This window comes from Protopterus annectens, chromosome 8.part0, assembly GCF_019279795.1.
Source record: "Protopterus annectens isolate FY-2018-M chromosome 8.part0, PAN1.0, whole genome shotgun sequence".
NCBI classification, from domain to species: Eukaryota; Metazoa; Chordata; order Ceratodontiformes; family Protopteridae; genus Protopterus; species Protopterus annectens.
This window is the reverse complement of record NC_056741.1, coordinates 245,780,387-245,795,302: the sequence shown is the minus strand read 5'-3', so window position 1 is coordinate 245,795,302 and position 14,916 is coordinate 245,780,387. Positions and strand designations below refer to the sequence as shown.

The following is a 14,916-nucleotide window of genomic DNA, read 5'->3' as shown; positions in this document are numbered from 1 at the left end:
GTCGTCGGTCTGAAGACGCCTTCAGAAACCGAAGGTGTTTCTGCAGCACCGACATCTTTTTCAGCAGTGTCGCCGGTAGGGGCTGAACAAAATGGCTGCGTCGGCCTGGTACTTTCCGCCAAAAGTTCCAAAGCGGTCCCGGGTTCCAGATCTGCGGTAGTCAGGGGCTGCATCGGAGCCTCACTGAAGGCCGGTGAACCAGAGACCGGACCAGCTGAGGCCTCGGAGTCTGGCTTGGGTCTAGGCTGCCTGTCCTTATCCTTGCGTTTTTTGGGCATGCCGGTAGTCGGTTGCTCCGACGGCATAGTGTAGTTAAATTTTCTACCGAAGTAATGTCGTGCGAAATCAAAGCGTCTTTTTATAGTACGCTTATTAAACCTAGCACAAAAACGACAACTAGTGACGTCGTGGTCTGGGCCTAGGCAAGGTATGCAATAAGAATGAAAATCCTTATGAGGTATTTGCTTCCCACAAGAAATACAATTGTTAACTTTTTCTGACATCAGTCTGAGGCAAGAAAAGTTTCCCCAACGGGGTACTTAGCTTTATTGAAGACTTCGGTCTGAAATTCGAGTTCGAAAATCTCAGGAGTCGGCCGACCGGCACTTGCGAACTGCTTCGGGCACCGCGCGGCAAGAAAGACTGAAGAAAATGGAGTCGGATGCATTATATATACCCCTGGCGCACTGACATCAGGGAAGAAGCGACAGCAACCGAAGCCGGACCAAGACTTTGGAATTCCGGCCGACTGCGGGACCGCCTGATGACAGGATAATCCAAGTGTGATGACTGCAGCAGGGTAACACGATGAACATCTGGCGACCTGCTTAGCGGTAGCGTCGTCGGAAGGCTTAGCCTTGTGTGGTCTGTCTCAATCTTTACCTCAACGTTCTTTTGGAATGTCTACGGATTGTTGGTTGACGGACACCATTTCGGAATGCGAAGACGGAAGACGAAAATACCTGTCTACAATAACAGCTCTAAGACGAATGGTTCTCGCTTTACAGAGGGCACAGAACCGGCAACGGGGGACGTCGTGGTCTGGGCATAAACAAGTGATGCAGTATGAATGGAAGTCTTGGCCTGGGATCTGCTTTCCAAAGGCAAGACAATTGTTAACATTTTTGGACATCGGTTAGTGCACAAAAAAAGGATCCCCAACGGGGTACTTAGCTTTAGATGTTTTCAGGTGTAAATCGAGCTCTGGTACCGACCGACAGACTTGCGAATGGCTTTTGCTAGGGGCTCCACGGCAAGAAAGACTGGTGTAATGGCATCAGTTGCCTTGCTTTATAGGACTGACAACCTGAAATCAGTCAACAAGCGACCACAGTCAACGGAGAAAAACAATGACACTGGTATTCAGGCTGACCGAGGGCTACCACAGCAGGGATAAAATACAGGTGATGAATGCAACAGTGAAACACGAAGAACATCAGCTCATAAGCAACATCTGTTAAGGCTACAGATACATGAACAGAAGGGCAGATGTCTGCTTCTGGTTATTTCACATGGATAAGGAATTATACAGCAGTGAAAATTCTCTAAGATGAATCTTTTCAAATCCAAGTTGCTACTAGTTTCAATGCTGCCTTGCCATGGACAGCATGCAAGAGGAGTTGCTATGGTAAGAGCCTATAATAATACAACAAGAGTATGTGAAATACAGAACAATAATTACACAATATAGAACAATATAGTACGTGAAAGACTGCTGGTAGGGTCTGGCATTAACATAGGCCCTTTCTGTTATACAAAGCTGCTTCATGCTTTTAATAAACATATGTTTTACAATGAACACACCAAACAAAAGAATACTCACTCAGGGCTCTGGAGTGATCAGGGTTCCGAATGCCTTTTGCTCTTAGTCTCTGCAGTAATGTCACCGAAGTTAGCTGCTTCACAAGATACACAGACACTGAATAGCTCTGTTGGAAAAAATATGCATGGATTACTCTGTTAAACATACCGAAAACTGATGACAAAAAATAAAAGGAGGCACTAACGACATGAAAAACATGCTTAAGCTGCAGAAAGAATGTAGTAGACTTCAGCTCAGTGAAAACTCAAGTGGGAAAAAGATGCAACAATGTACAAGTGTATCAACAAATGCTATGGGAAAACACAGTGCTGCAGAGGTCAGAAACAGAAGCACTGCAGAAGTGGAAAAAATAAATAACCATATTCTTCCATTGCTCTGGTTAACGTCTGTCTTATGAGAAGCGGTAAAATAACACCCCGTGCAAAGACGTGTACACACACACACACACACATATATATATATATATATATATATATATATATATATATATATATATGGGTCTACTGCTTTACATCGAAAATACACTTCTTTGAAATAGAGCAGTAGACCCTACACTTCAGCAAAAGTCCACTTAAACAAAAGTGACCTCTCGCTAAAGTCTAGTTCCCCAGGCTACCAAAAAAAAAAAAAAAAAACACTAAAACATGTTTTTGCAGGGAGGCAAGGCCCCCCCCTGCATTCCCCCACGGCCCCCTAGTTAAATATACCAACTCCGAGATCGCACTATAGCGGGGAAAAGGGAATGTGACTACCAAAGTCAATGTTCTAAGTTTCACTATTTCGAACAAGTGGACTCGGTGAAGTGGGGGTTCGAAGTAGTGAAACTTGGAACATATTGATGGATCCCATATATCTTTAGGGGTATATGAAGGTTAGGTGGGTTTGATTTGTATTTGTGTGCGTGTGTTTTGTTGGTTTGTTGTAGTGTGAGGAGAAAGGGGTATGTATGTTTGCTTGTGTAATGGAAGGTGCATTTTAAATCAGAAATTTTGTGGTTTCGACACTTTCGTGTAAAGATACTGAAATTTGCGATTTCAGTATTTCGGGACTGTAACGTGAATCCATATGCAGATATATATATATATATATATATATAGATATATAGATATATATGTGTGTGTGTGTGATACATAGAGATATATACATAGATATATACATACATATACATACATATATATATATATATATATAGGTTCATAGGTTCATAGGTTCATACTAGGCTATCTGCCCGAGGGGCATTTACAAGCTAGCAGCATAGTTTTGTGGCTTACATACCCCTTTAGTATGGGGAACTATACCCATTATTTTGCTGTGCCTCTGTACAGTGACACTGAATCCATTGGTCAAGATTTCTCTTGAACAAGGCCAGCGAGGTGCTCTGCCTCACATATACCGGGATTTTAGTCTTTGGGTGATGAATCTATCCTCCAGCACGCCCCTATTAATAGCCGTGTCGAGGTTTAAGTCTCCGCCCTTGTGGCTCTGATGGATCTAGATTTTTTGAGGTGAAGCATATTCATCAAATCTGGGTTTGACATGGCCTTGTATGTTAGGCAAAGGTCACATAGGACAGATTTTTGAGACCCTTTATCCTTTATATTACCTCATATTTATGAGGTAATCATAATCCTTTATATTACCTATATTACCTCATATATATGTATATATACACATACACACATATCCGCGGTGGTGCAGTGGTAGCGTTGTTGCCTCACAGCAAGAGGTTCTCCCGTTCGATTCTCGGCTGGAGTGCGGGGAGTGCCTTCTGTGTGGAGTCTGCATATCCTCTCCACGGTTGGGTGGGCATTTGAAAGACATGCGTAAATGGGTGTGCCTTCGTTGAAGGTTGAACGTTGAGCTGGCACCTCGTCAAAATCTACTGCCAATCATCCAATCATTAGCGGACCGGAGTTCCGCTGTGGCGAACCCTAACCGGGAAAATCCCGAAAGACAACAACATATACACATATAGATATACGTGTGTGTGTGTGTGTGTGTGTGTATATACATATATATATATATATATATATATATATATATGCATCACACATACACATACATATGCCAGAGTGTAAAGTGAACAAGGCTGCAATTCATCAGTTGCTGCTCCTCCCTTAAAAAACACTGCCAGTGCAGTTTTTACTAGTGTGCAGGCAGTGATTTAAAGTGTTTTGGCTTTCCAGTGTTCTTCAGAGTTGTCCAACAGCAGAGTTAATATATTGAGTAAGGAGGAGGATATAGGGATAAAAGCCAACCAACCAAAAGTGGAGGGTTTATGAGGAACTGTACCCTTTTAAAAATGCTTTCAACTTTCCCCCCTCCATTTGTGGCTTTAACCAGTTTACTTCATCTGGCTCTACACATTACTTAACAATTCAAAGCAGAACCTAAAAAGGGTGTTCTCTTTACTACAGATGAAAAACTATCATTACATCAAAATGAGCAGTGAAGTGTTGAAACTGCATTAGTTTAAGCTAAGGTGATGCAGCTGACAGCAAACTTGTACAACAGGTTATACAACAGACAGGAAAACGCTACAAGCACTGTGAGAGCTGTTTGCTAAGGATGACAAGAACAGCGGACAGTATTAACTCTGTGGAACGATTAAGTACTAAGGAAGGGAAGGGACACACTGCAGCTACTAGTACTACAGGAACCACACATGCTTATGAAAACATTACATAGGGACAACACCCTTTGTAAGTGCCCATCAGCAGGTAGCACGTTTCACAAATTTACCAATATACTTCATAGTGTGTACTAGGGCTAATGGCTCTGGAACCTTTACAAGCCTAACCCACAGGAATACCCTGGCACTGTGCCACCAGACCTTAGTTTCCAGTGCCTCTGTCGAGTAGAGCCCCACTCACAAATATTTCTCTTGACGAGGGCCAGTGAGGTGTTCCATTTGACATGTATGAGAAGTCTATTCCATAGCATGGGCAGTCTCTGGGTTATGAACCTGTCCCTCCAGCACGTTCTGTTGATTGTTGTAATGAGGTCTCTGGAGCATGTGGTGTGTAGGGATTGGGATTTCTTTAGATGTAACATTTCCAAAAGAGCAGGGTCAGACATGGCTTTGTAAGTCAAGCAGAGATCACCTCTACATAAGCAATATGAGACGGAGAATAACTTGGAGTTTTTTATATATAGGACAACTGTTTAAGAACTAGGATCTTCTTTGTGAGGTACTTCTGCGGTCTCTCCAGTTGTTGCAGGTGTCTAGTGAGGTACATGCCAAATGGGGCATTGTACTCGATGACTGGCTTAATGAGGGAAGAGTAGAGGGAGACAATGACCTCTTTCTTCCTGGATAACAAACCCCTAGTAATGGGATGTGCCACATAGAAGGACTTTCTGACCACACTGGCAACGTGGTGGTCAAAAGAGAGGTTGCTGTCAACCTGTGTTCCCAGCTCTCTTATAACGCCTTCTGTGTTCAATGGACTACCACTAATGTGGTAATTCATAGGAACTGGGTTTTTCCCAAAGGGGATGACACATTTTTGGCATTGAGCTTAAGGCCATGGTTCTGATACCAGTCATTGGTCTCAGTGAGGCCTTTCTGTAGGATTTCAACATCACTTGGGGAGTTAATAATGGCTCCCAACTTGCAATCGTCTGCAAACTTTGTTAGCCTGAGTCCCTTTGTGTTGGCCTGGACTTCTGAGAAGTAGATACCAAACAGGAGAGGACCCAGGACCGATCCCTGTGGGACTCCACTCGTGACTGGTCCGCAGTCTGACTTGAAGTCAGCTACTTTCACACTGTGGGTTCTAGCTGTGAGCCAGTTTGCAACCCACCTAGTGATATAGGGGTTAATGCCTAGCTTAGTGAGCTTTTCTATGATTCCTGAGTGGGGGATGGTATCAAAAGCCTTGGTCACATCAAAGTAGGCTGTATGAACCACCTTGCCTTCATCCACAGCTCTGGTGACTTGACACAAAGAACTCGACCAACCTGAGCAGGCATAATCTACACTTCACAAAACCAAACTGTGTGGGATCCAGAGTTTGGAGATTCCCTATATCCTTGTTTATTAGGTCCATGATGATGCATTCCATAGCTTTGCATATCAGACCTGTCAGGCTAATGGGGCGATAGTTCCCAGGGACTGTAGTCACTTCTCCTTTGTGGGAGAGGGATGACTATTAGCAGTGCGCCATTTGGTAGGGACAAAACCTGAGGTGAGACTGTGATTGAACAGGGCGCACAGGTGAGGTGCCAGTTCACTCTGTAGTTCATGTAGAACACAACCAGAGATATTGTCAGGTCTCAGAGAAGCTGTATTCTTGGTCTTGGATACTGCTGTTAACCTGTGCAGCAGTAATACTGGGAGGCCTGGCAATCTACTGGTATTGTGATTGGTCCTTGGGGGGGGGGGGGTAAAGTTGACACAATCTGTCGGCCAGTACACTGGCAATAACTGTTGGCCCGGTATAGGAGGTACCATTGTGCAGTAGCTCACAGCAAATCTGGGTATTGCCATGGAGATTCTTTACATAACTGTAGAAGGCCTTGTGGTTGTCTTTTCTATCTACTGCAATTCTGTTTTCATACCTAGCTTTAGAGGATTTGATGAGAGATCTCAACTTTTTGTTGAGGCTGATAAGGTAGTTTTTCCACTCTTGGGACTTCACCTTATTCCACATCAGTTTCCTCCTCCTCCTGTTGTAGAATTTTGTTTATGGCAGGGGCCCACCAGATTGGCTTCCTTTTTTTGGAGGAGTGTCTTGGTTCTATTGGGTATGGCGAGATCCATGCATTTGTGTACATGTTCGTATAGTGCATTGGTGTATGATTCGGCAGTCATGCAACTATTCTCCATTTGCATGGGTGCCGTGAAGTCAGCCACCTCTGTTTTTAGGACCCCAAAGTTAGCTTTGGAAAAGTTTTTCATGGTGGTTACCTTTGCAGGGGTGGGTCAGATGTGGATTTCCAAGGTGATTAGCTTGTGGTCGGACCTAACCAGGGAGGAGTTGACTACTGGTGTAGAGCAACAGTCGCCCATGTTAGTAATGACCAGGTCAAGGATGTTGTTACCTCTAGTGATGGTTAAGAACAAGCTGGTCCAGGGCACTGTAATTAATTAATTCCAGGAAACACTGGGCAAGTGTACTGGTACACAAATAGTTTTCCCAGTCAATAGAGGAGCAGTTGAGGCTGCCCATTATGAGAGTGTTAAGTTGAACCCTAATATTCTCCAGGGTGATTAGGAATGTGGAGTGCGAGTCTTGGGACATAGTTGAGGACCTATAACAGGCTACAACCTGGATAGCTGTCTTACCCAATGTTAGCTGCACCTGAAGCATCTCTGATGCTTTATGGTGGGCTACCAGTCTGGAAGTGTGTGCATCCTTTATTAATATGGAAAACACCACCGCCTTTGGAGCTTCGATCCAAGTTCTGAGGCCGAAAGATATGGAACGGGTTATAGCCTGGTAGTGGCAGGGGTGCTTTCTGCTGCCTTGTACCAGGTCTCTGTTACAGCAGAAATGTCGATGTTCTCCGTTTTAAGGAGTGCTTCGAGGGAGTGCATTTTAAGACTTAGACTTCTAGCATTGAGCAGCATGACCCTCAGACTGCATTTGTTTGTAGTTCTTACGGTGGTAATTTGGTCTTTGGAACATCACCTAAAAAGGCACCACAGGGGTGGCAAAAGCCTTGGCCAGTATCCGGAAGCCCAGGGGTGACAGATGCAGGCCATCTTTAGCAAAGCATCGAGGTCTGTCAGTCATGTCACCCCAGGCAGACAGATACTGGATCCCCTTAGAATGACACCAGAAGCTTAGCCAATTGTTGAAATCAATAATTTTCTGCTTGTACTGTGACAGCATTCTGGGTGACGGTAGGATGCTGCTCAGGGCTAGGGAAATACCTGCCTGGGCTACATAATCCAATAGCTCCTCCATTCCTCCATGTCTCTTTTCATGTAGTCCAGGGAGGTACGTCTCAGGTCATTCACACCCACATGTACAATGACAGAGTCATATTTGTACCTGTTGTTGAGGGACCTGAGTGCGTGCGTTATGTGGCGGATCCTGGCACCTGACAGGCAGCTGACTGCTACTTTCTCCTTATTCAACCTAGTGAGTGTGACATCAGTGTGCCTCACTATCGAGTCACCTATGACTAGTGTGCTGGGTATGCTGTTTTGTCTTAGGGGCTTTGGCTGAGTGGCACACTGTTTAGTAGAGTTGTGCGTCTTGTCATTAGTGTTGTGGTGGTCGAGTGCATTTCTGCCTTGGAGGTCTCTGCTGTTTGGGTACATGTCTTTGAGAGCCTCCGCGAAGGTGGGTGTGTGGTTTGTGTTTTTATGTGTAGGCAGTGCTGGTGTGTGTTCTAGAGGGCTATGTGTTTCATGTGGTGTGGTGCAAGTGCTGACCTTCTCCTCCGGACCAGCTATTCTGGTCTTGGCTGGAGAGTGCGTGGCTTCCAATTTGGATATATAAGTACATCTCTCGCAAGTCAGAGTGTTGGGAGGTAAGAGGAGAGGGTTGTCGGTGTACATGAGGCAGTTGCTACATTGCCTCAGAATGCCCAAGTTCATCAGGTTAATAGGAGAAAGTACAGGGAAATGACCCTTTAGACATGCCTGGAGGGATGGACATTAATAATAAGTACTGGAGCTGTTTCCTTGCAGAATGTTTAGTGCCGGTAGCACTTTTGTGTGCTACAATAATTGCTACAAGAAGTCTGGTATGGTAAAGTGCCAGACTAATAAGCTAGTAAAAGTGCAGGAGATGAGAGAACTAACAGATCTAAGGGAAAATTTTAAGAGCAGACTTTGGCAGCTCTCAGAAGCTTAGAAACAGTCTTGGATACAGCAAATCTGTATCTGGACTACACTAGTTACAGGAAACAACCGCAAACGCTGGCTTTTAAACCAGAAAGTTGAAAGAGATGGAAAAACTGCCCAAACGGCCAATAAACTACAAATTCTGGGCCAGAAATCACTCCTCGTTGCAGATTTTGTGTATTAATCACTACAAACATGCATATACTTATTGGATAAGTGGCTGGGCTGGTCCAAGAAAGAATTTGGAGCAGCATACATCCAACACAACAAACAAGAGACCATAAAATAATATCATAACTGAACAATGATGCAGCTAATGAAGGTCACACCAGTGCAATAGTACTTCAATCACCTAATTGGAGCTGGTACTATCTAAGGTAAGCCTGACTTTATTACACCTATAAGCAATTCTAAAGAAAAGCACTAATACCAAGTAAAAGCTGAAGTTCTGATCTCAATAATCAACCTGAGTGATTAGAAGGCTAGGGAGATAAACTCAAATGCAGTGCTCAAGTTACTTAAAAGGAAACCACACAGTGCATGCCTAGAGATACTCTACTACACAAGTGCAAAGAGAGTGCTGGCTTTAAGTTATCACTTGAGACTGGCTGCTGAAAAGAGGGGTCACTTCTGATTAATGATTATCTGCTACTGGAACACTGCCTCATTAACAAGAAAAGCTTTGCTATTGGATGTAGTTTGTGCATGAAAATAAAAAATTATGCTACAGGCAGCTGCGCAACACAGCATTCCAGTACTCTTATGGTAACAAGAGACTGTTTCAGGTTAAGTTTGTACATATGAGTGCAAGAAAGCAGACTAGCATTCTCGAAGAGTCAACCCATTCTACTACCACTGTGAAACAAGCAAACAAGGAGTTACTGTAAAATACAAGACATGTCTCTATACCTGTAAAAATAATGCAGCAGTAGCACAGTTTGGCAACCTGTGTGTCACTTGAGTGCCATCAAATGATCACTCAGGCAGACGGTCCTTATTTTATTTTTAGCTTTGCTAATTCCATTTACAATAAGGGGGTAGTCCCCCTTAGCATACTTTAAAGACGGAGTGTTGGGAACCAAGCACATTTACAAGGCAACAGGGGGAAAACGCCTGAGCATGCCTGCTTGTATAACTGCAATGACATAAAAAGGGGATAAACAGGGAGCAATGCACAACTCCATGTAACTAAATCACTGCAATTCAGGATCAGCACTTACTTTGGGTGAGTACTCTACTTCTGTTTTTTTTTTTTTTTTTTTTGGTGGGGTGTGAAGAGAATAAATCTGTATAGTTAAATGAGAAGCAATGGCAGTCAAAATACTGGACGACATTGGCAGCAGAAGCTGAATTAATAACGGCAAGAGAATGCATGCTTACTTAATGCAATACAGTGTACGTTTCTGACAGGCAGCACAGCAGTATACTAAACAGTTACTACAGAGTTTCAATTTTTGCAGGCCTATGGAAGGAGAAATGCCCAATAGTAAGATAGTATTTTCTAGTGTGCACATCACAAAGTATTACTACGATTTATGTGAAACATGAATTTAATGCTTAATCTAATTTGTCGAACACACCTTTGACACCAGTATACCAGATTCAAGTCAGTTGAAAGAAGCCATTAAAAATGAAGGCGCTACAACAGACTCAAAATGCCGAAATTTACTATCACATAAAGCATTGCAAAAATCTGCATGGGAGAAAGTCTTCCTGTGCTTTCACACACCCTTATTTATTTATTTTATTTATTTATTTTACATTTGTTTACCGGGTTAGTCCGACTGGATACACATCCCTTTTCAGCAGAGACCCAGGGAGAAAAGCTCCACATATGAGAAGATACAATAAACACTACATAAAACAACATAAGCAGCAATAATAGTATACACACCCTTACTTAACGTATACCTAGTATATACGGCCTTTAAAAGCCTAGCTACACAACTGAACCTAACTGTGTCTCTGCGTGTCATGGGCTATCAGGCAGGGGTATGTTAGTTAGGAAGTTTCCAAAGGTTAAGAGGTGGTATATTACGTTTTGGCATAGTTACTTCTGCCGCTGTTTATCACAGACAAGGGGGCCAGACTCAGGATGAATTTCCATTTTAAAATCCACTGGTCAAGGTTACGTTTAATTAGCTTAGGGATGGGACTTGGCTTCACATGGACAGAGAACCTATTTCAGTGCATGGAGATCCTTCAATACATAGCTGTCTCATCAAAATGTCCTACTTATGTCGCAAGCAAAATTTAAATCCTTGGAACTAATGGTTCTGATGCTGCTCATTTTTCATTTGTGCAAAAAGTCCATCAGAGCCGAATCTGAGGATATCTTGTATGCAAGAGAGACAGCCTCCCGGTAACCTGTAGGAGATAAGAGTTTTAGAGAGAGGGCTTTGATGAGATCTATATAGCCAAACCAACTCTACAACCATGGGGGAGGGAACACTCTGCAGCAAAACACCTCATGCCCACAGCAGGCACAAGCACTTCAATGCCAGACCTGCAAAGGAATACACAGTCACTACGGCATATAGGGCTAAAGCCCTGACTGTTAACAAAACTGGAGCAGAAGATCAGATGCTGGAAGAGTCGAAGCTGGGGGATAATAAGTGAATAGTTAGCATCAACTCACCAACACTGGGCGTGGGTAGGGGAGTATGGGTGTGTGTGTGTGTGTGTGTGTGTGTGTGTGTGTGTGTGTGTGGGTGGGGGGGGTACTCTAGATAGCTGCTCCACCACATGCAAATGCAGGCTTGTGTGCAACAAGACTGAAGCCCTTAAGTGGGGACATGGGTTTGGCAAGCTGGTGACAGAAGTCTTCCTTACTGTGTTTGGGTGGGTGGGGGATTTACGTACATAACAGCATGAGGAATTCCCTGTGACGAAGCTAACACTCAGCCACCAGAGAGGGGTAACAACTAAAAAACAGAAAAGCCCTCACTGCTTGCATCAATTACAGCATAAGTAACCTCCATGAATGCCTGTCTGACTGTTCCATTCGGCTGGCTTCCACCTCCACTAAGAGGACCTTATGAATAAAAGAGGAACAAGCAGGCTCAAGATCAATAAATGAGGGGGGGGTGATGTTTGGCAGGTAGAGAGGAAGAATGCACATTGGGGGACATACAAAGAAAGATAGGGGTCCTGATGGAGAGATGAAAAGTCAGCAAGCAAAGGAGAGCAGTAGTGTTGAAACTGAATTCATCCTCAAGTCTTGGTGAGCACCTTCGCGAGGTGGACCCTGTTTTTCACAAAATCTCACCAAGGCGACACAGATATACAGACTGTACTATATAGCATATATCATGGACAGAAGTAAATCAAAAATAAAAACAGATAGCTGGCTGCACAAGACCCAGGATAAAAAAGTGCCCAATCCCGGCAGGCGCACTGGTGCCAGAACTGGAAAAAAATGACAATGTAGAATCCTCAAAATACAGAAACAATCCTACAATGGGGCCAGGCCAGGCTCAGGGGTAGGATGGCCCCCCCCCTGTTATAGAAGGAAGTAGTAGTCCACAAAAACGACAAAAAATGTGGCCAAAGAACAGCCAAAAAGACGACAAAATGGACTATTGAGGATAAGAAACAAATTATGTATTGTTACAATTCTGTAAAAAGCCCAGAATTTCCAAACACAAGATATACAAAACAATTGAGAGAAATTAGAGGAAAGAAAAATACTTACACAGGAAAAACTGTCACAAGCTTCAAATAAATATTTGCTTTCATTAATACAACAGATTTTTGAAAAACAGTACATAGATCAAGAAACTTTGATTTCTTTGGAAAAAGAAGCCTCTGAGGAAGTGAGAAAATATAAACAACAAAACCTAGAGATATTTGAAAAACATAAAGAAATATGGACATGGGAAAAAAAGAGAGATTTGATATGGTGCAATATTTATGCAAAGGAGAAAGCCAAGTTATCCAATATACAGAAGGCAGTTTCAAAGATATTCAAAGAAAAACACAGGCAAAGGCATCCAGATATGGAAAATTTCACAATAAAAAGACTAAAAGCATGAACATTTAATATATAAAAGACGATTAGTAAAGTAGACGTTAAAGAAATAGAAGTTGAAGTTATGGACTGCCTGCGAATTGAAGGGTTTAATGTAGAAGGTCTAAAACAGACTACATCACAGCATGATGTAGCGAGTCCCCAGAATAAGGAAAAGCAAGATCATCAGGAGACATGTGAAGAAGAAATATGGACAGGGGGAAGGAAAAGAGATTTAATATGGTGTAATATTTATGCAAAGGAGAAAGCAAAACTAACCAATACAAAAAGAGCAGCACCAAAGATATTTGAAGAAAAATATAGGCAAAGGAATCCGGATATGGAAAACTTTACAATACAAAAAATAAGACTAAGAGGAAAAGTAGAAAAAGAGATTAGTAATGGAGAAGTCAAAGAAATAGCAATTGAGGTAATGGAACAGCTGCAAAGAGAAGGATTCCGTTTAGAAAATCAAATGCAGAAAGGACCACAACAGGATAAAGCAATGGATATCCAAATTAAGGGGAAACCAGTGGAACAGGAAGTAAGTGGTCTGGTACCATATCAAGATATTTTGGAGCCTTCTACAGGAAACCAGTATAAACGTTCACTTGAAGCTAGACAGGAAGGAAAGGAACAGGAAACTGTGGAAACTCTGATGCAGTCAATGTTGAGGAGTGATAGGCCAGTGAGTTTCCATATGACAAAACAACAGATGTCAGGATGAAATTGAAGAGAATGTGCCACAAGAAGATGTTACAGAACTTTCTATAGAATGCCCGCAGGAAATGGAAAACAAGGGATGTGCCCTCAGTACGGAAGAAAAGGAGTTAAGAGAAGAGTTGCTTGATTTAACAGACAAAGACAGATATATTAAGATCAATGAGAGAAATAGACTGCAGAAGGTTAATAAAACCCCAAAAGTCAGAAGCTTGATAAAACAAATGAACACAGTAATTAGGACTGTTCATAGAGATCCATGCGATATAACAGAAGTAAACTGAATATATTACTGTGCTGCTAAATTAATAACTGATAAAGTTCTACCACAGGAACACAGGGTAGCAAGGGAAAAGAGGGGGCAACAGTGAATACCATCATGGAAATATCGAATAGGGAAAACTTTAAAGCAGCTAAGACAAGAAGTGTCATTTTTAGAAGACTATAGAAGAGAGGACAGATCAACAAAAATACCAAGAAAGGTAGATGTGATAAAAGTAATGCACAGTATTAGAACAGGCCAGGATATATTATGCACTATTGGAGATAAACTAAAAATTTGAAAACAGGTTGAAAGACTCAGAAGATACAAAGATAAATATAAGGGAAAAGCACAAAATAAGCAATTTACTGATGACCCAAAAAGTTTTATAGAAAATTTGGAAATAAAGTAAAAGGAATTGATAGACCACCAAAAAAAGAGGAAGTAGATACATTTTGGAGAAGTATCTATGAAGATCCTGTGAACATAAAGATGCTAAATGGATAGAAGTAAAAGAAAGAATAAGAAGTTTAAAGGTACAGGGGATGAAATAACAGCAGAGAGATTGAGACAAAGTTGAAAAAAAGCCTCTAATTGGAAAACCCCAGGCCCAGATGCAGTACCTAACTTTTGGCTTAAAGTATCAACTTCTTTACACAAGGATCTAGCCATGAGTAAAGAACTATTTATATGCACACCCCGAACAGATACTGCACTGGTTAACAGGAAAAGCAATGCTCTTACTTAAGAGTGAACCTACAAGCTACCCTAAAAATTATAGGCCAATAACTTGTCTTCCAACAACATATAAACTTATACACGGGGACTGACGCTGGCAGAGTTTATTTATAGTCATTTAGAAGAAAACTCAATTATGGCAGTAGAACAAAACGGCAATAAAAGAAAGTCATATGGAACAAAGGATCATTTGTTGTTAAATAAATAGTGGATAACTGAAAGAAAGGGAAGAATCCAAGTATGGCATGGACTGACTATAAAAAAAGCATTTGATAGTATCCCACATTCATGGATAAAAAAGTGCTTAAAAATGTATAAGGTACATCCTACACTGATTGATTACATTACAGTAACCATGAGACAGTGGCAGAACACTTTGCAATTAAGCCATGATAAAGGAATTATTATTATCCCAGGGATAAAAATCCAAAGGGGGATATTCCAGTGTGACACCCTGTCACCGTTGCCATTTTGTCTTGCCATTAATCCATTAAGCAGTTTACTTAGCATAGGTCATGGCTATAATTTGGCTTCTAGAAAACAACAAAGTCTAATGACTTCTC

General features: G+C 42.1%; 1 protein-coding gene across 2 annotated transcripts in view; it reads right to left on the bottom strand.

The window, feature by feature from the left end:
* Positions 1–14,916, bottom strand: part of PIAS3 (protein inhibitor of activated STAT 3) — a 1,163,468-nt gene that overhangs the window by 596,292 nt on the left and 552,260 nt on the right. For both annotated transcript variants that reach the window (XM_044079722.1, XM_044079721.1), the window contains exon 7: positions 1,823–1,928. In XM_044079722.1, coding sequence (XP_043935657.1) covers positions 1,823–1,928 — 106 coding nt within the window. The remainder of the gene's footprint in view (positions 1–1,822; positions 1,929–14,916) is intronic.